Source organism: Styela clava, chromosome 1, assembly GCF_964204865.1.
Source record: "Styela clava chromosome 1, kaStyClav1.hap1.2, whole genome shotgun sequence".
Classification (NCBI taxonomy): Eukaryota; Metazoa; Chordata; class Ascidiacea; order Stolidobranchia; family Styelidae; genus Styela; species Styela clava.
In genome coordinates this window covers 20,041,984-20,067,118 of record NC_135250.1, presented here as the reverse complement: position 1 = coordinate 20,067,118, position 25,135 = coordinate 20,041,984, and the positions used below count along the sequence as shown (strand labels likewise).

The window sequence follows — 25,135 nt, the reverse complement described above, 5'->3', positions numbered from 1 at the left end:
GTACATGTGGTACTAAACTATACCAGACCCAAAGACTCTTCCTGTACGGTAGCGGTACCGTACTTCATCATTGCAAAAATTTCAACGCTGATCTTGAGAATGTTTTGGAGAGTTTGCGCTCACATGTTCAAAACTATTATTTTCATTCATAACAGTAAACTACGTGCCGCTTTATAGGTACTGATAGGTACCGTAGCTAATTTTAGGTACCAGTACCATATTTGCTCGTTTTGTAGCCCGGGCCCATATTTTTTTAAGCAAACTCACTAATAATCGGGCCCTAATTCAAACCGGCCCGTATTCAAGCACGGGCGCTTTTTATTTTTAAAGTAAAGTTATACACAAATATATATATATATATATATATATATATATATATATATATATAGATAAGATCGATCGTTACGATAATTAATATATTGTCATTTCCAGTTCTCAAGTATGATGAATAACGAAAATTTTGACTTAATCTACGCACCGCAAGTACAAATCCGCAAAGGAAGAAAAGTTTTGCGACGCCCTATCAATATTGAAACGACGCACTTGGGCGTCGCGACGCCCAGTTTGAGAACCACGGTGTTACGTAATCAATGCTATCTGTTATGCTATACTGGTATGTTAGTCGTTGGTTATGCTATACCATTGTTCTCTACCACTGAAAAATCAGCTTTTACATCGGGCGGGTATTCAAGCATCGGCCCTTATTTATTTTTATGTTCTGTTCACACGGGCGGCTATTCAAACGGGCCCTTAATCAAGATCGGGCAAAACGAGCATATACGGTATATATAAGCTTTGATTTTAGGCTTGTCTACCGCAGCATTTGCGGTAGCAGTTTTTAGAGATCACAGTATTTAGAGATCACATGAATTTTGAACAATTCATGGCAAAATGCATTTGTTAAAATTTTTATATACAGACTGTTTGGTAACAAATAAAATCCAATCCTGCCATGAATTTTTATTTTTAAATTATAATCCATCAATATGGTGGGCGAATTCCCAAATTTAAATAACGATAAAAATAGAATACGGTAGGGTTCGGTATTCTGGATTCGATTTAAGTATTTTAGAATAGTAAATTATTCTGTAGCCCATCCCTACTTACAGACTTACGGTATAGGGGTAAAATTAGTGAACAACAGTATTCCCTGAGTTCCGAATTTCGCATACCAACAGCATTCAGTTCACGCCACTTTCAGAGTATTTAATACTTGACAATGTTATGGCTGACCACTCTCTTTGTTTTGAACACTATTAACCTTGATTGGAAAGCTTTTCTGTATTAAATCCAAAAATCCTATCTCTTTTTAATGTAGCCTACTGCTAGTGCTACTCTGTAGGTACTAGTGAAATGAACTTCACTTCAGTGGTGGGATTCAATTTTTTTGTCAGCCGGTTCCATCACACAAATGTCATATTTTTCAGGCGGTTCTGTTACAAAAAGTCATGCAATGCTAACCGGTTCGCTGATCTCATAAAATTTCGTGAGACGGTTCTATAGAACCGGTGCGAACCGGCTGAATCCCACTACTGCTTCACTTCACTTCTTTGTCACTAAAGAACAATGCAAAATAACATTTGTTAAAATAATCCAAATATATCTAAATGAATGCTAAAATATTCCAGAAAATAATCTAACATCTAAATGGGTATTTCTTACATCTAAATCATACGAAAATAATCTAAATCTAGATTAAAATAATCCAAGTTGGCAACACTGATCTGTGCAAGCGAAAGGAATGCCTGACTCCGAGCGGCGGCATAAATTTCAATTGTTACCTTATTGCTGATTCGTAAATGTACGGGAATAAACAAGAAAATCAATGCTAGGGTAAATATCCATATCTTCTCATTAACCCTCTCAGGGCCCCTTCTAGCTTCTAGCAGTGGGAAAAATCTGATATTTAGTGAAAGCCATACTTTTAGGTCATATCTGGTGATTTTTAAATATTTTCGACACTCCGACTCTCTGGGGGGATTTACCGGATGTTCCACTAGTGCAACTTTGCCCATAAAAGACTGATTCTAATATATCACCTATATGTTGTTCAATCTGCAATACTTTGTAACATGACCAGTATGTATACCAGGATGGTTGAAAATATTATTGGGATTGTCAAACTTGTTTGATTGCCCAATTCGTTCATGTTTTTTTTTATATTGTTATAATGCAATTATAAATGCGATAATTTCATTTCGCATGTTCATTGTGATTAAATAAACGAGTTTCGGCCAGTCCATTGTGCCCGAAGAAAGGTTTGCAAAGCTAATTGCACATTCACTTTGCATACCTGCGATATTTGGCAGTTTTTATATTTGCGAGCAGTTTTTTTCGACTATGAAAGTTAGCAAGTCAGCCCTCCGCACACGACTAACGGACGAGCATTTGCATGTTGTCTTAGGACTAGCACACCAACGCAAAATAAGGCCAAACATCGATACCAAATAACCAGCACAAGTGAATGAATATGTTTCATGTCTCGTTTGCTGTAAGATTCAAGTGTAATTTCAACACAATACATTCGGATACCCATTTTGGTACCTAACTTCTTAGTTTAAGGTCCGCGTGATCAATAAATTTCAAAAAGTGGCCGCGACATTGAGTTGGAGACCCCTGATATGGATCATGTTTTTGCACTCTAGGTAGTTTCTCAAGTCAAAATATTTAGAAAATGCATGTGAGCTGTCCCTTGACACTTTCGTTTACCTATTTCTTTAAAATTATTTTGAAACTGAATTTCCATATATATCGAAATGCAGGAATATAGAGAATCTAGCTTTTATATCAAAATCATTTTGCATTCACTTGCTGTTATGCATCTTATCGGAGAAAGAATTTTTAGTGTGAAAGTCGTTTTGATCACGCTACGCTGCGAAAAATCAGAAACCGTTGGCAATTTGTGTGTTTATTCACAGTTTTACGATTTCGATATTTTTTGGTTCGTAGGCTATGTCTTCTCTTTTTACTTCAAACTTTCGTTTGAATTTTTCGACCGGCCCTGCCCCCCCTCTGGAAGACGCCATAAAAACACGACCAGCGGTAGTTTTCTGCAGCATTTGTGTTCAGGGGTCAATCCCATTTTGTGTATACAATTTTTGTTTTGCATAGCAATTAGTATAGACTGGATTATGAGTGGATTGTAATAACTTTATGGTGTTATTAAAAATTCGGAGCAGAGAAAAACTGTCCTCCCCCGAACGTTGAATTAGCTTTTCTGTTTATCTAGGATTCTAGGTGAACTGCGCCGCACTCGGACTTTCAAAACACGACTAAGTTTTAACTCAAGATTCGTTTTTAGATAGCTCTGTTCATATAAATTCCAACAGTTAAAATGGTCTAAATTTTCAGGCTCAAAATTTTAGCTACATAAATATATTTCTGAAAATTACGTGTTTTATCAAGATCAGCGTTATCATGTTCATAATTGTAAGTCTCAATTGCCTCTTTATCTGAAAGTGTGGCATTACAAATACGCGCTAATTCAACGCAATTTCTGCACAAATTCTACTCTTCGGCCCATTTGCAATTGTTCTGCTAGATCGCTGGAAATACAAATAGAAAATCTGAACTAATCTGAAACACTTCTCTATCATTCTAACCACGTATTCATGGCTAATATAACTCAATTTCATTTGATTATGAATCTGAATCATATCACTTGTGTATACATTGTATCACGCCTCCTAATCTTCTGTTTACAACAAAATTATTGGAAGCCAAATTTTTTCCTACTCGGCAAATTTCCATATACTGCATCGTAATAAACCTGATTGTACCTTATATATATGACATGGGAAACTCATAAACTACGTTATCTGCTCAATAAACCAACCTAATCAGCAAAACTAAACGGACGAATCTTAGCGAATTTAACAACCGAAATCCACTTCTGATGGAGGATGATGCACCTATGCAACACTAATTTTGAACCACCCCCTCATGAAAACACACCGAGGTTGCAATCAGTTTATAAAGTTTCTGTATACACTATTCTTTTGTCCCGTGCACATATATGACGAATTCGGTGTATATTAATTGGTATATTTGCTTAGAATATGACCATGGTTCACCAGTCTGACAATCACCGGAGACCGCATCTTGCAAAAGACGCTTGCAGCGTCAACAAGCGGTGGCAATGCAAAATAGCAGTTGCATCGAACCAACAAAGTACCACAGCAGTACGTTGAGTGGAAAAAGCATTCTGCGGCAGAAAATGTGGGTGATGGCTAGTTTATAATATGTTGTTGCATACGTGTTACGCATTCCTGGGGAGGGTTTTAAACAATCGTAGCGATTATAACATTCGTTGAAAGAGCTGGATTTTTCAGCTCATCATCCACGACCGGGAATGACTTCAAAAATGTCATGCTCAATAATTGCTATTTAGCCTACGTAAACGATCGACTATTCATAATGCTTTTATCCGAACAATCATGCGGGATACAATTCTTTTGCCGTAAATAGAAACTTGATTAAATATATGTGTATATATATATATATATATATATATATATACATCTATTTGCTGCATTGAGGTCACATGCTATTTTCAGTAAGAAATGGTATGACAAAATTTCACGCAAATAATACAGTTTGTTTAAAATATAGTCGAGTTGCTGCCCAATCGTCGTCGCCCAATTCCGAGGAATCACTTTTTTAGCCTAGTTGTGGAAATGAGGAACATTATTGGATATGGTCGACACCACAAGAATAGATATAGTCCGTGGCTATTTAATCATTGTCCTTCATTAAAAACGTTCACAGCTACCGCTAAATGACTTGCTTGTAAGATAAATTAAACACCGGCTACAATTTGTATCCTGAAATGGCCGAGAACAGTGGGATTGCATGTTTTATGGCGTGTCTTAGGACTGGCGCCTAGCCCAATTTACAGCATGATATGTTGTTGTTTTTTTGGCGTCACGGTTGATCGCTCGCTGCATTACATTGTCTCGATCCGCCCCGCTCGTGCTGATTGCCTGTATTTTCAATTCTCGATGCCCTCACACAAAAGTATAAAGAGTAATTGTGTATATACTGTATATATATATATATATATATACATATTGTGTATCTGCCTAGGCCAACGTGTAACCTGAAAATAGATTCAATAGCGATATTTGAAAGTTATTCATAGTGGATTCTAGATAAGAGATGACAAAACTTTCATAATTTCCTAAATTGGATTGTCTAAGATGTGACATATTGCTGAAATTTACGAAATCGTGAGACTCGTAGTGATAACATTATCCCAAACTATTTCTTTGCTTACGATATCTCAGAGCCTTTGTACTACATTATGACATGTCTCGCATCGCATCATCTCGTACTTGAATCGATAACTAAAACCAACTTCTCATTGCTCCTGATAGAGCAGACACAGACTATGTATGACTAATAAGTCTCGTCTGAAGTTTGCACATTTTATCAGAGTGAAATATAACATAACAGTGTCCCAAGTCCCAGATAAGTTTCCAGTGAATTATTGAAATACAATACGATAGCGGAAATTTTTTCCTGTTAATCCTCCGATTCTGGTCAAAAGATAACCGGGTTAGAAAAGAGAAAATCATGATATATATTTGTAGCCACAATTTAGCAAAAATAACTACATGAAATATACCTAGGCCTAGAAACTGTCAACAAAAACCAGAGTTTTTTTGCTCGAATTCCATATCCAACATTATGTGGCGATAGTTGAGGGTAATGTTAAAAATCACAAAAAGTTTCAGATTTTTTGCTCGATGGATTCATATAGGAAATAAGGCTCAAACTATTTGGGCGACAGCGAAATGCCGCCCGAATATTCCCGTCCCCGAAATAGAGCGAAAATAACTCCGTGTTGTCGACCGAATATGTCATTATAACATATTGAAGTGGTACCTTGCTCCCTGACTCAGTTGAACCCCTCAGAATGCGTTTGTTTACCAAACCTCAGTTCAATTACACATCGCTGAATAATGAAACGAACAGCAAACAAAACGGTTACATAAGAGATTTTAGTTGATTTGAATTGCACGTAGTTTGTGGATGAATTTTAAAGAGATTTTTACCTAGAATGCATTTGAAAAAAAATGTTGCCACCATTCTTGTTATTTTTTGTTGCGGACTTGGGCTTACACAGACCATATGCAAAAACAATGACAAAGATACTTGTAAATGTGATTTAGTTAACGGGTCCGGAGTTATTGATATCACGTTTGGAAATAGAAATCGGACGGCGTTGTAAGTATGACTTTATTTTTTACTTAGCCTAATTGTATTATTGTATTATGATACGCTATTTGTCTACAAGAGCTTTTTATCTACAGAGCCTTCGATACACTTCTGACAACATTAAAGTTGGTGTGTAAAAAGTCCAGTGACCTTTTACAAAGGAGGCTATTCGAATCCATTACCACTCCTAACCGACTGCACCACGCTTTGTTATTTTTGGTTCTTTCTACGCACTTTTTGAATCTTGTTTGCTGGCTATATTATCAAAAAAACTGTATTACATACAAAGTGTACGGATGTAATAAAGCAGGAGCATTTTACAAATATTTACCTTTAGATACCACAGACCAAATCCACACGGAGGTCCTTATGTCTACGAGTATAATCCTTGTTTCGAATTCACGTCTATCGAGGGTTCAGTATCTGGACTTGCGGTAAGGCGATATGTTAAGTTTAAATAATCTTCTTTTTGTTATACGGATGTTAATTTTGTTATCTGATGAGAAAAATCGTTTTCAGAAATAGCCATTTTGGCGATAGTAACATAAGTGGCTTGTAAAAATTGTACCGGATATTTTTAAACTTCTATACGATATTGCGCAGACGCTTCAGTATCGGGAGTTACATTTGCTCATTATACGTGCCTCAATAATTTATTATTATATTTCAGACCATTATGTATAGCGAATATCTGCATAATTATTATGATCTTGGTAAACAAAAAAACAGTACTTGGAAACTTGACAAAAATGGATCTCTGGTTGTGTTTTATACGTCGAACCAGTATGTAAGCATTTTGTAAGTATAGTTTCAGTTCTACCCAATATATGCGGTGTTGAAGAGAACTTGGCCGGATCAAAAAAATATATTTCATTAGTGTCTTGTTGATAAAATGTCAATATTGAAAACATATTCAATTAGCTATAAATCCAGATGTAAATAGATAGTCTCTCGTAAATCAAAGTAATATCTATGAGATTTGTATGTTGGTTATAAAAAGTAAGATTATAATCTTGCATACGCGTAAGACCGCGAGGTCCCAAATATCGCAAAGTGGAAATTGTTTTTTGAAATATCGATTTGTGTAATTCGTCCGTAAAAAATGGCCTCACACCTCCAACATATTGCGACTCGGATCCGTGAAGTCAATTCCAGTATATTGCTTATCAAATCTTTAATATCTTTTATTTATCTATGTCTTTGTAATTTTATCAATACAAAAAAGTATCAATGATAAGATCATATTTAGTAAATAAATATATTTTTATATCAAGAACATCCACGGTGAAGATTGTGTGTGATCCACACGCCCGCATTAACAACATCACAGCACTGGGTTTTGATTCAACAATTGCCAATCACGTGAGTAGAAAATTTGGTGCGGAATTTCATAAATTTACATAAAAAGACATAATATAAATAAATCATGTATTTCAATTTACAGAACTTCATACTTTCTGGGCCTGCATTATGCCCGAAAAAAGAATACGGAGTGATGGGCGTAGGATACTTTTCAGTAGTTGGGTAAATTTTATTTTACATCCATAGTGGTCAAAATAGGCCGAAGAAACTTTGAAGAAGGAATCTATGTTATGTTTTGTCGTTATTAAAATGTTCTTATATTTATTTTTATCTTCAGAGCAATTGTTTTATTATCCATTTTCATGGTTGTTCGTCTCTCACGAAACAACGCAAATACAGATGAAAGCAGCATTGATTTTGCATCAGATGGTAATACTTGGTTCTCCTCTCTGTGAGAAGGGGATATCCGAAACATGTCATCAAATTCATTCTATTACGTGCACTTTCATAACATTATACCATAAAAGTTCGGGTTTTGAATATTCTAATTCCCTCAATCTCACAATGTACGTTCTATAATGAATCAACTGCTTGAGTCGTGACCAACAGTCATTTAATATTAGGCTTGCTTACTTTAGCTATGCATTAGTATTTTCATCTTATTAAATATTTTTTGATTGAAGCATATATATTTTGTTTTAAAATAATTATTTTTATGTAAGTCCGGAATTATGTAATATGCAGTTCATTCCATGTCGAACAATATGCAGAAGTATGAATTTATTGGTGACAGTAGAGACTTCACCAACGCATATATATATATATACATCTATTCGCTACATTGCGGTCACATACTATTTTTTTGCTGCAGTTGGGCTACTCGTTTTCTGTGGAATATAGTGAGCTACTCACAGTGTTATTTTTAGCGGTTTTTAATAAAAATGGTATACCACAAAATTTTATGCAAGTAATACAGTTTGTTCAAAATATAGTCGAGTTGGTGCCCAATCGTCGTCGCCCAACTCCGAGGGACTACTTTTTTTATCCTATTTTCGGGAATGAGGAACATCATTGGATATGGTCGACATCGCACAAGGAATATATATAGAAAGAGAGACTGGCTATTTAATCATTGTTCATCATTAAAAACGTTCGCGCTTCCCCTAAATGCTTTGCCTGTAAGGTAAATTAAACACAGGTTACAATTTGTACCCTAAAAGAGCCGAGATCAGTAGTTTTAGAATGTTTAGGGCGTGTTTTAATAAATGTCCCCGAATTACCAAGAAAACGTAATTGAGCGTGGCTTTGCAAAGGTTTTCTTATCACAGAAGGCACATGGCCACTGCCCATCTCATTGAGTATATTGAAATCACTCGAGTGTGACTAGATTGACGCATCCGAGACCCAAAAACCCGATTTGCAAAAAAAAAACATCTTCCTTTCGCCTGATCGCCTTGCCAAATTTAGCACGGATTAGTTTCCTGTAAAATGTTCGTTTGTTCCCGAAACCCTACTTTCGTATCAAGTTTCTTGACGCGCAACGATGGCTGACTCCGACTGCGCTTTCGAACTAAAGTCCTGTGGGTTGCCTAATCCTAAATGAGTTTCACGTCTAACAGACAATATTAGACCATGCATATGAAATATGAGACTATTCATTTAGGTATTTTTATACTCGTAACAGATGACACACATTAAAAAAATAACAAAATGGCAGTATACATACTGAAAATTATTTATTAGTATTGCAGTGTATCTGAATTGTTCAGAACTAAAATCTCATCGTCTACGAAATTATATTTTGCGAAGTAATTGCAATTTAAAAAATAGAATGGGCTATTTTATTGAGGTCAAAGTGTAACCTGAAAGAAATCTAATAGCCATACTTTGAGAGTTGTTCATAGCGGGAGTTTTGAATACCACATGACAAAATTTCGATAATTTCATAAATTGGATTATCTGTTACATGACTTATTGCTGAAAGTTACGAAGTCGTGAGTTAAACTTTAAACACATATAAATCAGCGAATTTTCAGTCAAACTTAAAAAAAAATTTTGCGTCAGTCGATGTTGGAATTTTGTATTCATATCTTAGGGGAGTCAGGAGTGGTTTTAATTAACTATTTGACCTTTGACCCCAAAATGAAAAATTTGTTCTATTGCATTTGGATTGCAATTTTTAGTATATTCGGATAGATTTCATCATAAGAAAGCTAAAAATGTTATTATCGATAAAATTCGAAAAAATTATATTTTAAATTTATTTTTTTTATCGTGTTTTGGCCATAACTTTTGATATATTTAATGAAAACCAATGATGTTAATACCAATCAATGGTATTTCAGCGACGCATACAACAATACTTGATGAGATTGAATTCTTAGAAAAGGAATTGAGAATTTTGAAGTTCGCAAATAAATGGGGTTAAAAAACTAATTATCGCATATCGAAGTTACTATAGGGTTTCATCGATTATCTCAATTTTGTGCGTTCGATGTCGTTTTTGTTGTTGTATTCAAATATATTTGACTATAATAAGAGTATATACACGTGCTTTACATTACTTTTAGGCAAAAAAACTAGAAAATATCGATTCATGATGGTGAGGGTCTCGAAATCGCCATAATTATTAAGTTGTCTTGCGATAATTTATTGTATTAGCAGTTGAAAGTATTTATATGAGCAAGATAAAACTACACGTAGTATTTTGGTACTTCCCACCATTAAATCGAGCCAACACCCGAATAATTAATCGTTCTTTAAAATAAAATATATTCTTTCAAATATAGTTACCATTTCTAGTAAACTTTTACCATTACCAGAAACTTCCCAATAAATGCAATATTTCGTGTTCTGATGACCGTAAGTTGCATAATTATATAATTAAAAGTGGAAAACGAAATAACTCAGGAGCGACTCAGATTTGCCGTACATAAACGTGTCCTAATTCCTACGTTGCCACAAGTCTCAGCAACAAGTTGTACCCCGTTCGTTTAATTACGAATGCTGTCGCTAAAGGAATAACATGAGCTTTTAAGTATGCCACAGTTCCAGTTCGTTAAAATAGATTTCAGAGCTAATTAGATCTTTTTAATCTGAATTTTAACTGTGCGTTCAATTTTCGATTTCAGGCAATATATTTATCTGAGTGGGATGTGTCGAAATTAGATCACAGTGTATACGCCCTTATAAGTGATTTGCTTATTTGATAGTCGGGAATTAGTTACGCCAGTTAATGTAATTAATATTATGTATTTACAACAATGTGAAAAATCTTAGTAAAAGTACACAGTAATTAACAATAAATATCACCATGACCGATATATATCACGCACCAAACTTTTTCTAGTATTTCGTTGTAAGCGATTCAAATTTTTACAAAATGAATAAAAATAATCTATATTCATTTGCCAAAATGGGCATGGGTTTCAGAATCTAGTTTCATTTTAAGATAAAGGAAAATCAATATGTAGATCAAAAATTCGATTGGTGAGGTGATTAAAAAGAATTAAAAACCAATTGAAAGATGCATTATCAGAAACTTAAAAAAGAGGGGCGATATTACATAATAGAAAATTTGAGTATCTTCAAGAGAGAATGTGAGAGTAAATCTATTTCGCATTTACTTTTAGTTTCACACAAATCGCTTATTCACTTCTTCATAAAGCATTAAAAAGATTAGGTACATAAATATTGAGTTCAAGAAATAGATACAGATGTTGAAAAAAGACATTTCTTGTCGATCACCAACATATTTTACCAGGCTCGCACCGATTTCGATTGTAGTTTTGTTGACATTCTCAAAATCAACACTCACTTGGAGGCCAGCTCACAATGTTTTATATTCATGAATGGTAATAGATAAACTTTTAGAGTGCAAAATAATTCTGGCTGATAAATAACTTTCCAATCATACCAACGGCCTGTGGATATTCGGCCATCTTGTCTTTTTTCCCATATTTGCTGAATATACTTTTTTCAGATTAACCATATGATTTTTCTGGCAATATTTACTAGTCTTATCCTAACCGTTATTCTTCATTCTCCAAATACCATCTTTCCTTCCACATGTTTTTGAAAGACTCCGAATTATCTTATACGAGTATACTGTAAAAGGAAGCACATATTTCTTCAATCATATATTGAACCTCTTAACGCCTTTCATTTATTAAACCCTCAAAATGGAAGCTAGGCACTTTGTTTTGTGTTTTTTTTTTTTAATGTTCCCAGGTTAGCTAGCAGAATTTCCCGTTCCATGATCTTCAAAAAGACTTACACGTTCAATGATCTCCTGTCGGCATCGTAATTCACCACATCTGCGATTAGGAAAACAAAAATTTAATTTATTTCGCAAGATAATATAAAATACATCTTTACAAAAAATTATTTGACTAAGTTAAAAATACATGACTGGGCCACGCTAACGTTATTTGATCTAAAACTCATCTTGAGCAAAAAATGATTTTGGTGATTTGGTTTGGGGAAATATAAAAAAGGTACCGGTATAAATGTTTGGCGCTCCAGAAGTATGTGAACCAAGATGGCGGACAGCGGTACGTAGTATGTGTACCAGGTTAGGGTTAGGCCATAATTGTATTCTAATTTTCCTTAGTTCTATTACAAGGTCGGGGACTAGCCAAGTGAGTCCCGTAGTATTTGTTCCTGAAATTATGGCCTAACCCTAACGTTGTACACATACAATAATGTTCCGCCATCTTGGTTCACATACTTCTGGAGTACTGAATGTTTTATATTCATGTATCGATATAGATAGGAACCAGTTTATGGGACGACGTCGCCTCTTTTTTGTTAGCTTTCAAGCAAAATATAAATAAATTCGGCAATATAAAGCATGTTGTTAAGAATATGGAATACCGTATTTCCCGGCGAATAAGTATACCCGGTAAATATGACGTGGCCCGTTTTTAAGCCGGAAAAAATGGGTTCTTGCATAACCTGCGAATAAGTCGGGGTGGTAGAATCGCGTCAACATCGGAATCTCAAATTACCATGCAATGCCTTTTGAGCAGTCGTCGCGTTTGCGCATTGGTTAAAATAATGCGACACCAAAAAAAATGAAAATTACCATACTCGCCTAATAAGACGACCCCCCCCCTCAAAAAAAAAAATCAAGCCAAAAATTTGGGTCTAGAAAAGCGACTTATTCGCCGGGAAATACGGTATGTTACTGAATCAAAAATTGTTATCAGATGTAATATTAGGTAATTTTCTGATTGAGCAATGCTAGAATGTACAGAATTGATTGGTTTGAAAAACCTAATCTTTAAGGCTCAAAACAAAAATTAATCAGGTGTCTATGAAACTAATGGATATTTGACATTATAATAGTTGTTCAATAAATTATAGTCACATTCAAGTAACGAATTGAACTTTGGCAACTTCATTCACTTCAAGTTGTGGCAAACAGTGATATTATATCCAGTCGTTGAAATAAAACTATTACTATGCAACTTACTAAATATTAGTTGGCAGAACAAAACAACATAATAAAGTTTTTATATATATATGGTCCATTGATCTGATATATCAGCAAACCCTGAAAAGAAACTCTAAACTTCTAATAATATCACGAAAAGACTCTATTCTGTCTCTCTGGAGAGGATTATCATGTGTGCTCCATGTTTTCTCATGGCTGTCATAATTAGATAGCGAGATACTTTGCACACTTAAAATGATATCCCCATTAATTCGAATAAATGTGGGAAATCCTTGCCTAGTACGGAAAGGCGAGCAAGATCCTTATGCACAAACTGAATTCATCCTTTATTTGAATCGATAACTAAAACCGACTTCTCATCGCTCCTGACTCAGCAGATACATACTATATATGACGTAATAGGTCCAGTCTGCAAGTTTGCACACTTAGGGTGAAATTTACCATAACAGTATCCCAAATTCCAGATATGTTTCCGGCGAATTATTGGAATACAATACGATAGTGAAAATTTTCTTTCTGTTAATCTCCGAATGCTTGTCAAAAGATAACCGGGTTTAAAAAGAGAAATCATGATATATATATATATAATATATTTGTAGCCCCAACTTAGCAAAAATAACTACAGGATAGATAGCCTGGCCTAGAAACTGTCGACAAGAACCAGAATGAAGTATTAATTGCAGAGCATGTTATGGATACTCTCAGGATCGCAATAATATATGCAAAGGTCGACTGGTTATATTATAGTAGCATAAGATACTATTTACCTCTGGAAAGAGGAAATCTAATAACAATGATTAACGTATTGCAAACCATGTCAAGTCAATCAGTACATTTGTGATCATGGCCATTCTAATATATATATATTGTATTCGAAATTCATAGAACGTGAAAATAGTGATAAAGTGTACGAATTATAACAAGAAAGGTCAAAACATCATCAATTTACAACTTTACTCGAAGAATATAAATCAGTAAGTACATACACATATTTTTTTTTATTCAGTTGGTAATCCTGGGGATAATACAGGGCTTGGCATTCAGTTTCCGAGATACTATAGCGAAGAGTTTATGTTACGTCTGCCACTCGTGAAAAATGATTAGGGTGCTCGCCGCACATGAAGTTTGTGCATTCCTTCTATAATATGCAGTCAGAGCAAAGAGTGTGTGTTTGTATATGCAAATTTACTGAAAGCAAGGTTACGCGCATCACTCAAAATTATAGAAATTAATCTCTGAGCAAAGTTACTGGAGAAAAATGAAGTTGAGACAACTACTGATACTTCACTGTTTTTGCACCTTTTGGCAAGGTTTCTAGTGCTTTTTGACGGTTTTTCATTGTTTTAGCAAAATAATCACGGCGTAGAAATAAGAATAGCTATTAGTCAGGACTGCAACACGAAATGTAAACTTCATCACAAAACTCAGATTTTGAAATGTTCGTTTGTCGAATACAAAATTTATCACGATTGTGAAATTCGAATTATTCGTTTGCTGAATGTGAAAATATTTACAAAACGACGAAATCTAAAACTTTTTTACCGAATATGAGATATGATCTTCACAGCTATTTGCAAGTTCACGTAATGTTTCGTTTCTGCACTTGTTTCAGTCCTATACATTACAACATTCAAAAGAATATGAGACAAAATAAGCATATGGTTTGCCTTGAATTGGTGGGAGTGACGGTGTCGTAGCAATTGTGTTCATCAGACAGTGGGTAAAAATTACTAATCGAGTACGCTGTGAACAATCAAATGGGGGTAAACAAGAGTGTTATGCTCAAATTATGGTTCATAGCGCAACATAGGGCAAAATTGGGATGACGTCATATCACATGAAGAAACGAATCCCATACAGAAAACCGGGATATTTAAAATAAATAAAAGTAATAGCTTTCTAGCGAAAAGTTTAGTCTTTTAGCACTGAAAATTTCAAAGCGATTAGTCCAGTCCAATAATGCAGATTGCAGCCAGCCTTGCACATTGGATACGACGGCAAAATAAGACATGAAGTAGTTAACTCTTAAAAGTTTGATATCAAGCCTTGGCGGTCTAGATTAACGTTGGATCGATTTGTATATTTGAAGATTGAAAATGTAGTTATGTCTCCGCGGTCATTTTCTCACGGTGTTTCCTAATTCCACTCTGAACGAGGCTTTACGGGAACTGTAACTCTTACGTAAAAACCTGGAACTTGCGGCTTTGGTAGGAATATACTCCTAGAGACCTAGACCAAGCAGATTTCGAATCTAAAATATCTAATCCACAACAGCCGTGTATAGAGGCAGGATGTGTGGTAACTACATCTGCGTGTTATTTGGGTTTTTAAAAAACTTCGAAGTCTTCTCGAAATCCACTGCATATTTTTCTCTGTCTCCTTTTCATTTTAATCGGTTCATATATCATTCGATTCCTCACTTTTACGCTTTAAATTGAGCAAATTGACATTCGAGATGTCTATCTTCATTATCTCCACGTTTTGCCAACGGATAAAATTACTTATCTAGAATTAAGAGAAAAATTGGTGATTGGACAACCATTTTGATTTATAAGTTTACGGCAGATAATACTTCCCACTATAGTTACACTTTAATTACTCATTGTTTTTTAGATGTGTTTAACAACTGATTCATTTCAGCATTTTAACCCATTTTTCTTAAATGTGTGATAATTATGATAAAAATACATTCGGTTATTATCGATTGTTTGAGCAAAATTCATTTCATCTTAAAAGTATTCTATGATATTAGGAGGAAGTAAAAATCTACCACGATGGGTTAATTCATACTTCAGAAAGGATACATAAGTCCATAATATGCACCATTTCTTACGGCGATGAACGAGATCCATCAAAGATTTAAGCTAGAACGAAATGTTAACAGAAAAACTGCCTGGGCCCAAACCACTTTGCGGGGACCGTTTGCAACGCGATGACCACTACACTATGGATAGACATCAGGGTCGGTTTTAAGCCGATTCGACAAACCACGGGTGTATGCGTTTCAGTCACTATCTCTGCGTTCTGCCACTGACCTACCCACACTACCTGGATTCTAACCTCCTTCCTGTGTCATGGCCATTCTGTCTGCTTTCTGCCACTAATCCCATTCTTTTCACGCTAACACCTATCTGAATACCACGCCCTCTTGCCAGGTTACCAGTCCGTGTGGGTTATGAGATTAGTAAATTGGTTATGCTGTCCAGTTAATCTAGTTATCGAACATGGAATCATTTATTGATGCAACCCAGTGGTTTTGAATATTTTTTTTGTGAAGCATAATCCCAGCGGAACATTTAAGAAGCTCGAGGAATCCAATACTGCGATAGTTTAATTGTTTGAATAGTAGGCTACATATAGCAAATCTGATACTGAAGACACAAAATTATTTTTGATCCAAGTGTCGCAAGTTTTAAAATAGTGGCGAATCTAAAAGGATTACAAGTTGGGTTGCGCGAGACTAACTTACTATACGTCCAACATGTGGTTGACTAGGTCGAGTATATCATGTATTTTTATAGTCTTTCCTGGCAGTTTAGTGTGGTGGCCTGTAACTTTGCTCAAATATCGGTCTTCTTTATTTCTGAGTGAGTGCGCATGGTGATACCAAGTTAGGCTTTTTCAGCTCATTCTCTCATTGGACACTGAATGTACAAATGGATCTTTTGTAATCGGTGTATTAAATATACATTATCTAACTGGAGATTCAGAGACCAGACTTCAGTCGCGCTTATATGAAGATCCTACCCTAAGCTGAACCCATAAAGGCACAAGTAAGCTTTTCTTACTGCTCCAAGTTGAAATGAGCCGGAATCGATTCTCTTCCTTAGCTTGGAAAGTTTGGAGAGAGCCTTCAAATGATCAATGAAACTGTGCATGAATTAACAAAATCCGACAGTCGATGTTATGGTTGACACGAATCATCAAACTGAGCCAAGTCGGGCCAATTTTTCCAGCCAGTAAAATCTAGGCTAGCCCTACTCGCGGCCAAAGTTATGAAGTTGAGACGTTGAGCCCAAGTTTTGTGAAGCTGATGACCTTATGTAAATGTTTAATCCATGGCTGCAAAAAGTATATACCATGAGATTTTTCCGCCGGCAGTGGGAAAGCCTACAGGAAAGACATCTTTTTCATATGGCGTTCGCTTAGAGCTAAATTGGTCGCCAGGTCAATCATGCCATCGTAAAGTTGTCGCCCAACTAACGACCGTTGAATATCGCGTCACCGTCGGCCCAAAGCTTGGTTTTACTGTATGTGTAGGCAAACATGTAGGCCTGAAGGATAATGGCAAAAGGTCAACTTTTCTTCCCCCACCTCTGCCTGGTTTTACTTAAAATAGACTAGTTTCAATTCACTCATTTATATTGATCGGTAAGTAACAATTTGATTTTATTACGTTCTTATTGTGGGGCTACGTCAATAACACCCCTTCACGAGCTCCATAACATCAAATATTTGAATGGTCTCAAATAGTTGATCTATATATTTTATCAGTTGTTGTCATCGGTATGCTCTTGTCTTGAGCAGTCAATTATTTACTTCACATAGAACCGTGATTATTGCTGTTGCTGATGTTATGTCTCTGTCGTTTGGTTTGGGCGAAGAAATTACTATACAGTAGGCATCGAAACGACATCGCCGGCACGTTATTGTATGAAAACTTAAAATTATTCTTGGCTGCACAAGTCAATGAACTAAGATTTGTACGCTAATGCAGAGAATGCATTGATATGACGCTAAACTTGTACACGCCGTTATTCTTTCATTGAGTTGTAGGAAGGTTACATTTGTGATGGCATTCACCTGCGCGTTTACTCGACAAATATAAACAGACAAATATAATGGAATTGCTGGATTCTTTGTATTAAGCTCCCGTCACTGACGCAAAAATGTGTGATCTGAGATAAACACCCCTGTCACGTTTTAAAATAAAGATAGGTAATTATTCAGTTTGCGTTAGGAACGATTTGAATTGCCGGCTGAATCTGCATCTCTCACCATTACTGAATAATTACTATTTCTATTTAATTCTAGCGTTGGCGGGGTTTTGTTCTGGGGCGGGACTTGGTACAAAAGATCCTGAGAATATTACTGTGAACTAGGTATTATACGGTGTATGAAGCAAATCACAACCGTCATTTGCATTTTGCAACTTTGAGATCACGCGTCAGAAGCGTGAACGACTCGTAACGACAACCTGGAGTAATTAAAGTAATCAGTTAAAAACATTTGATTTCAAACAATCAGTTAGCTTTTTTCGTCAAATATTTTTGCGCGGGAAGCCAAAAGCGATATCGCTCTTAGTCAGTCACAAATGTTCGTGGTAGGATGAGGTTTGATTTTCTGTAGGATGTATGGATAGGCTGACTATTGGGTTGTGACAGTGAGTTCGAAACAATATTCAGGTGAGCTAAATGTTCTTTATACCTATTACTTTCATTGCTATTATATTGCTTTCATTTTACTATTGTATAAGTGGTAAATTAGAGGTTTTTGGGCTTATATGAATTGGAATTATCAACCTAATATAGAAGTACAGATTGATGGATGATTCTCTTTTGTATCGAACTCACTAACAGCGGGTTCCGTCGTTTCGTCACAAATAGGCCAAACTTTAAAGCTACGGTATATGGCAATACATAAACTTATCATAATAAGAAACTTAAACGTAATACACTGATCTACCTACGTGAGCTGCATTTAACATGGTACGCTTTACATGAATGTAATGCATAACTTTCAAAACTTTCGCAAATGTAGCGCAAAATCCATGGTTTAATAGAGATTCGCCGTAGGCCTTTTACTTTTATATATTATTGTGTATAGATTGGATCTTTGTACAAAGACCCTACCAACGTTCAAAATAGGAGAATTAGTAGTTATCCAGTTTAAATTAGGAATGCTGATTGCACTGGGAATTCAAAATTTTAACTCATTCCTAACCCTAAATGGATAATTACTAATATGTCATTTTAAAACGTTGCGGGAGCTTTGTGCAAAAGATCCGATAGATTCAGTCCCACTGTCCATTGAATATGCTAGCTACAGTTCTGCGACAGTTTATTTATCAAAATTTTAACTTTTTTTAGATTCAGAAATAATAAAAGTTAATGATTTAAAGACACAAAGTAACGAACGAGGAATATTACAAGTAAATATTATTTGAACATTTTATTTTATTTTCGACGCCTATTGATTCCTGTTTAAAATGATGACTGATTTCGTTTAAAATTCCAAACAATTCGATGCGAGCGCACCGCGTCTCAGTTCTTGCGATCGGAGTCAGCATTGTTATGCCACTTATTTCTTTCGAAATTGTAAGATTTATATTTTCACAAGTTTTCATAATTGTCTTTCGATTCAAAAGTCCAAAAAAGTAAGATCCACGTTCACGTTTAAAATGCTAAATAGTTCGATGCGAGCCAACATTGTTATGCCTCTTATTTGATCCTGTGCATTCTATCGAAATTGTATGATTTAGATTTTGCACAAGCTCAATAATTGTGCTTCGAAGCAGAAATCCAAAAAAGTACTATAAATATAGTACCTTTACTCTTTGCGACTCGTTGCGCGCTTCCATGCTGGATGGCGATCCCCAGTTTGCGATCTCTACCGTGAACAATGTGATAATGCTAAAAGTTACTAATCAGAGATAATTAGTCATATACTCCATAAAACAGTTAAAAAAACTTTATTGGGTATTTTTTTGTTATTGTAATATTTGTAATTTGTGCAGTTTGAAAACTACACCTGATATGTATATATAAAGCATATATTTGAAATTTAATGGAAATCGCTTCGGATTTCGGAATTATGAAATTAAATGTCGAAATTTAGCCGTTACGTATTTTATTCAAACTTACGTATATTTTTGGAAGAAAATATTCAAAAATGAGTCTTATTTTAAGAATACAAAATAAGATACATTATGATAAACTAACATATCATTTTAATTAACTAAAGAATGTAATTTTGGTGAAATCAGCGACAGTTGAAAAAGACCTAAATTGAATTACATAGTTGGTTTTTTGTATCTTTAGCATAAGCATAGTTTTGTAGTGTAGTTTGTAGTTCAATTCAAATTTAGAATTGGCTTACACAAAATCACGACCTATATATTGATTTTCAGCGTTTTGAAACACTGCTTGAAAGTCGGCAGGACAACTTATAATTGCACCAAAAGAAATACGTCAAGAGCCAGGTTTTCATCACTGAGTGAGATGGAGGCCTATCAAGTCTGAAGAGCAAGTATGTAACCAAGTCATTTGAAATCTTTCAATTTACATGTCTATAAATAAATGATATATTGTATTTTTTTTTCGGAAAATCTACTAACAAATTATTACTTTTAATATATTGAGTATAAGCTTAGTTTTGTTTCGTCTGTCAAATGAAATTTTCTTTTAATTACGACCTCAAAATTTCATAATAACATGATTTGCACGACTACCGTTTTATCCTGGCTATTGAGTCGGTCCAGTAAATAAGGCGGGGGTCATTTTTTAGATATAAAAATTAGACTTTTTTCGTTCCCGCCCAATAGTCGAGACACAAGAATGCATTACATTGATTTCTTTTTGTCAGTTTAGGCACCAATGCGCGCTCATAATTGTATATGGCAAAATCTGTTAAAACCATACCATGTTCGTTTCGTATGATCGCGGAATTAACTGTTTTGTACTACAAATTAACTGTAGCATAATCCGGTGAATAATGGCGTAGTCAGTACTAGAGATGTACCGATACCACTTTTGTCGCCGATACCGATCCGATACCAGCTAAAAACGCCGATACCGATACGCCGATACTATAAGAAGGCCGATATTACCGATATTCCGATACCGATACTATGTAATTATTACTTAATTAGGGGTGCTGTGTAGGGCAGACGGGTTAAAACAATGGTATATGAGCGTTGTTCATAGTACACATTATTTCAGATCGAAAAAAAAAGATATATCACATAATATGAAATTAATGTTTGAGTTTGCTTTAACTGATTAAGATACATTGTACAGTAACGCTAGTAATCTCGGTTTTCAATTAGAAAACTCATAAGCCGGGATGTCAAATTTGAATTTAATGTTAATATCGCGACCTTCGAATATCGTTATTCGTGTTTAAAAGAATATCGAATATCACCCACATATTCTAGCGCCGCCGTCCTACGTTCAAATTAAAAGCATTTTACAAATATTGTATTTCGTGGCTAATCGTAATCGTCGACGCAACAAGTCAATGCCAACATGAATAAAGAATATCAATCAGCACCAACAAAAAGAAGGCCTACCTATAACCGTCGAGGAGGTTTTTTTAGTAAAAATAACATGATCTCTTTCAACGAAATAGATTTTATAATATTTTACAATTGCAATCATATATTTTGAGACAGTCTAGGGCTAGGCGGTCATGTCAATATATCTATCAAGTAGTTGTGTAGTTAAACAAAATTAAAATTAATACCTGCGTAGAGAGATAATTGTGTCGGAATTTAGTTTATCGATGTCGACGGACTAAATGACACACGTACTTGACGACAAACAGTCAGAATTTATACCCGTGCCAAAAGTCTATGTGCCGTTAATAAGGACCCCAATTCCACTGTATGATTTAAAACCGGGCGCCTGATTGCTTTTTGTTATGTGCTGTGTTGATATATTTCTTCATAATTACTATGTAATTACTATGTAATATTAAAAATGTCAATATAAAAATTTGACAGCGAAAATATCTAAATTAGTTGAGCTAGTTTGGCTGATAAATAGCTAAAAACACGATTCTCTCACGGGGGTGGGGACATGTATGGCTCATAGCTCACAATCTCTCCAGACAAAAAATAAATTAAAAAGTAGTATTCCAACTAATCTTTTAAAACATTCTGGACCATATCAAAAAGTTAAATATATCGGAAATATCGGCTTTAATCTAACCGATACCGATACATGGCCGATACCGAAAAAATGGCCGATATTGCCGATACCGATATCCGATACCGATACATCGGTACATCTCTAGTCAGTACAGCGCTGCACGTTCAGGGGCAAGCTGCTGTGTTGTCCCATCTGCTGTCGTTTCGTTTAATCGTCCAAACCAAAAGGCCAATTACTATCTTGCAATGTCAGTATGCCTAATATGCCTAATTTGTTGAAATCGTAGTTCTGGCCTTTTTTATTTATTTGATGAGCGTTTTTGCCACAAATGGTAGTTCACACTAATGGGGGGGGGGGGGTCCGATCTTTCATACGGCACTCACCGTCAATATAAGATATAACAGTTTCAAAACTCTAGAATTCTTATTTTTTTAATTAGATATTAGAAACTTGGGTGTCGCTGCTCGATAACCAGTCTGATTCCAAAAAGGTTACTATATATATACATGAGATCCCACCGAATTGTAAATTAACTATAGTCAGCCTATATTCCCGTTGCTAGTAGTCTCAGTAATCATACCGTCCCATGTTCATAAGTGTTCGAATCTGGAAATATATTCCTTATTTCCCTATCGTTTATTCCGTAGTAATAATCTGTCATGTCCTTATATTTATATAATATATATAAACAATGCTTGTGGCTGAAATTATTTATTGACGTATATTTTCAGGAAGTCGCTGGGAAGGAAAGATTAGAGAACTGGAAGGTAAAAAATAACACACTAATAAATAATTAACTAGTTAAGATTTAGATAATGAGGTACAACATAGCATACTGACAGATCATTCCAAATGAGTAATATTTATAATATTGAAAATTTGCAAACAATATCGAATGAACGTAAATGAATATCAGTAGGTTACAAGTTGTCGTCTCTGTATCTTTAGAATAAACATAACTTATAACAAGGGCGCGGACAATCTTTTGAAGGACGTTAAGGTAATTAAGAATAGAAATATTTGTTAGATTTTATCTTTCCCGCCTTATTTTTAATATTTTCATTTCTTGAATATGTAGCCGTATTTTCAACGTGCTTTTCAATGAATATAAATATAATTTATATGATGTGTTGCAATATTCTACACTGACAAATCACTCCAAAGTAATATTTGTAATTTTGGAGGAAATCTGTGAATAATTTATCAATGAACTGAAAATTTATATTTTTATTTTTATGTATCTAAAGCAGCGTTTCCCAACCTTTCTTGGTCGCTGACTGTTTTCTCACTGGTGAAAACCTGTGCGGACTCGAGGAGCGTTCATTGCAATCGTACTCTGTGCGAAGAAGCAATAAAACCAAACACAACATTAAAATTTCAAAATCGGAAATTCGCGCAATTACGCGTTCGTTAAATGAGCCGACTTTTTTAGTGTATAATGGCCGTTACTGTCGCACAATATTCAGTCCAGGACAACGACTAGAATTTAAAATGTCTTTCTATTTTAATTTATTGTGTTCATGGTAACTCGCGGTTGCGTCGACTTACGACAAGATGAAAGCATTACTTCTTTTATAATGCCACGGCAATCTGCGAACATAATAATGTGAGAATATATTGCCCGATTATATTTAGTTTTGATACATATTTTTTGCGATCTTGCGAATTTGATATCGCGGTTAAAAAAATTTTACTTTCTGCTGTAAAGTTCCAGAAACTACAACTTGATTTAGCACTTGTTAAAAATATATTTGAAGTTTATTAGTAAATCAAAAATACATATTCATTGCCTTTCTTTACTATTAGGTTAATTGTGATGATTTTAATCTGCAATTGTGTTGACGAAGTAAAAGCAATATTACTCAGACAATATCACTATGGTAAAGTGCCCGATTATATTTTGTTTTGATTCGTTTTTTTTTATGAATTCGACAAATCTGAGCTGTTTGTACAACACTTACGGCGTTCCAGTACTCTAGAGGTATGTATACGGTAGCACCCGGAATTTTGCGATTTGCAATGTCCAAAAAAGCGTTTTTAATCGGTCGCGGACAATCATAAAACAAAACTTATGTTGTTATCTGTTTTATTTTTAGTATTTTGTATTGCCTCTTTTCAATTAAAAAACTTGGGTTGCCACCGTTGACACCGCCCCCCCCAACAAAATTTATTCCTCGTTGTTCGAACTCGCGAACTCTATCGAAGCGTGTGTGTTTTCGTCGGAAGGTGTTTTTGTCACCTGTTACCAAATTTTCGAATAGTAAATTGCTATTCTAATAGTGGAATATTCGAATATATGCCCAGTCCCACTCATTAACCAGTAATTGACTCGAATAATGTTATGTGAATAAACTCGTATTTTATGTAAATTCTAACGTAAATCGTAACTTGGCTGATAGTTTAGTTTTGCAAGAACGTTTGCAGCCCGCAGTGAATTTCTGGCTCGTTGCGGACTCATTTGAGACCACGGACCCGGGTTGGGAAACCCTGGATTCTAAAGTATAAGCATATCTTCTCTGTGCTCCTGCCAAATTACATTTTCTGTAACTTATAAGCATAAAACTTAATAATGACATAGTTCGAACAACCATATATAATTCAAATCAATATTATACAAAATTTACCTATATTTTAAAAGCTCATATGAATTTCAGCTTTCTGGAACACTTCTTGAAAGCGGGAAAGACAATTTATCATTATATCTAAAGACGTGCGGAATTGTTTGTCCGATTATGCATCACTGAGAGAAGTTGCTTCCTCAGAGCAGGTATGTTATTACAATCTTTTGAATCTTCCTACATTCGTCACCATTATTCACGGATCCCCACAATAAATTTTAGAATTGTTATCTATTACTATTCTTAAGTAAGGTAAAATTACTTTACCTAATTCAAATGCTGAACATTTTAATAGGCTTAATACCGGACATAAATAAATCTAAATTTCACAGATAAATTAAATATATTAAGGCTGTAAACTCATATTATCAAATTTAGGGTAGAAAACCTTTTTGGTGTTTTTGGAATACTGAAAAAGTCCAAATAACGTACGCGATGGCATTTTGGTAGAATCACCGATAGTTTTCGTCAGCGCGACGTGTTTTTAAAAAACTTATGTGTCTATTCTCCCTAAATCACAAATTTCCTTGACATATGAATGTATTGTTCCACGAGGCCGACGATAACTTTTTTGTTCTTGTGCAGAGTTATGAGTTCAGTGTGCGAAAAAAGTTAGAATGCTATACTATAAAAATCGCTGAAGAGATGCTAAGAATAAAGGATAAAAA

At 35.0% G+C, this 25,135-nt stretch overlaps 1 protein-coding gene and 1 long non-coding RNA gene across 2 annotated transcripts; both read left to right on the top strand.

Moving 5' to 3' along the window:
• The first annotated feature begins 4,358 nt into the window (after positions 1 to 4,358).
• LOC120348579 (uncharacterized) lies at positions 4,359 to 8,459 on the top strand. Its single transcript, XM_039418738.2, has 6 exons — positions 4,359 to 6,228; positions 6,557 to 6,653; positions 6,890 to 7,017; positions 7,494 to 7,581; positions 7,664 to 7,743; positions 7,859 to 8,459. Exons 1-6 carry the CDS (start codon positions 6,062 to 6,064, stop codon positions 7,974 to 7,976), a joined length of 678 nt encoding a protein of 225 aa, XP_039274672.2. The 5' UTR covers positions 4,359 to 6,061; the 3' UTR covers positions 7,977 to 8,459.
• Positions 8,460 to 18,308: 9,849 nt separating this feature from the next.
• On the top strand, positions 18,309 to 24,615 carry LOC120348258 (uncharacterized). Its single transcript, XR_005570201.2, has 5 exons — positions 18,309 to 18,384; positions 19,069 to 19,130; positions 20,109 to 20,227; positions 22,581 to 22,616; positions 24,504 to 24,615. It is a non-coding gene; the product is annotated as an uncharacterized LOC120348258 (long non-coding RNA).
• The last annotated feature ends 520 nt before the right edge of the window (positions 24,616 to 25,135 follow it).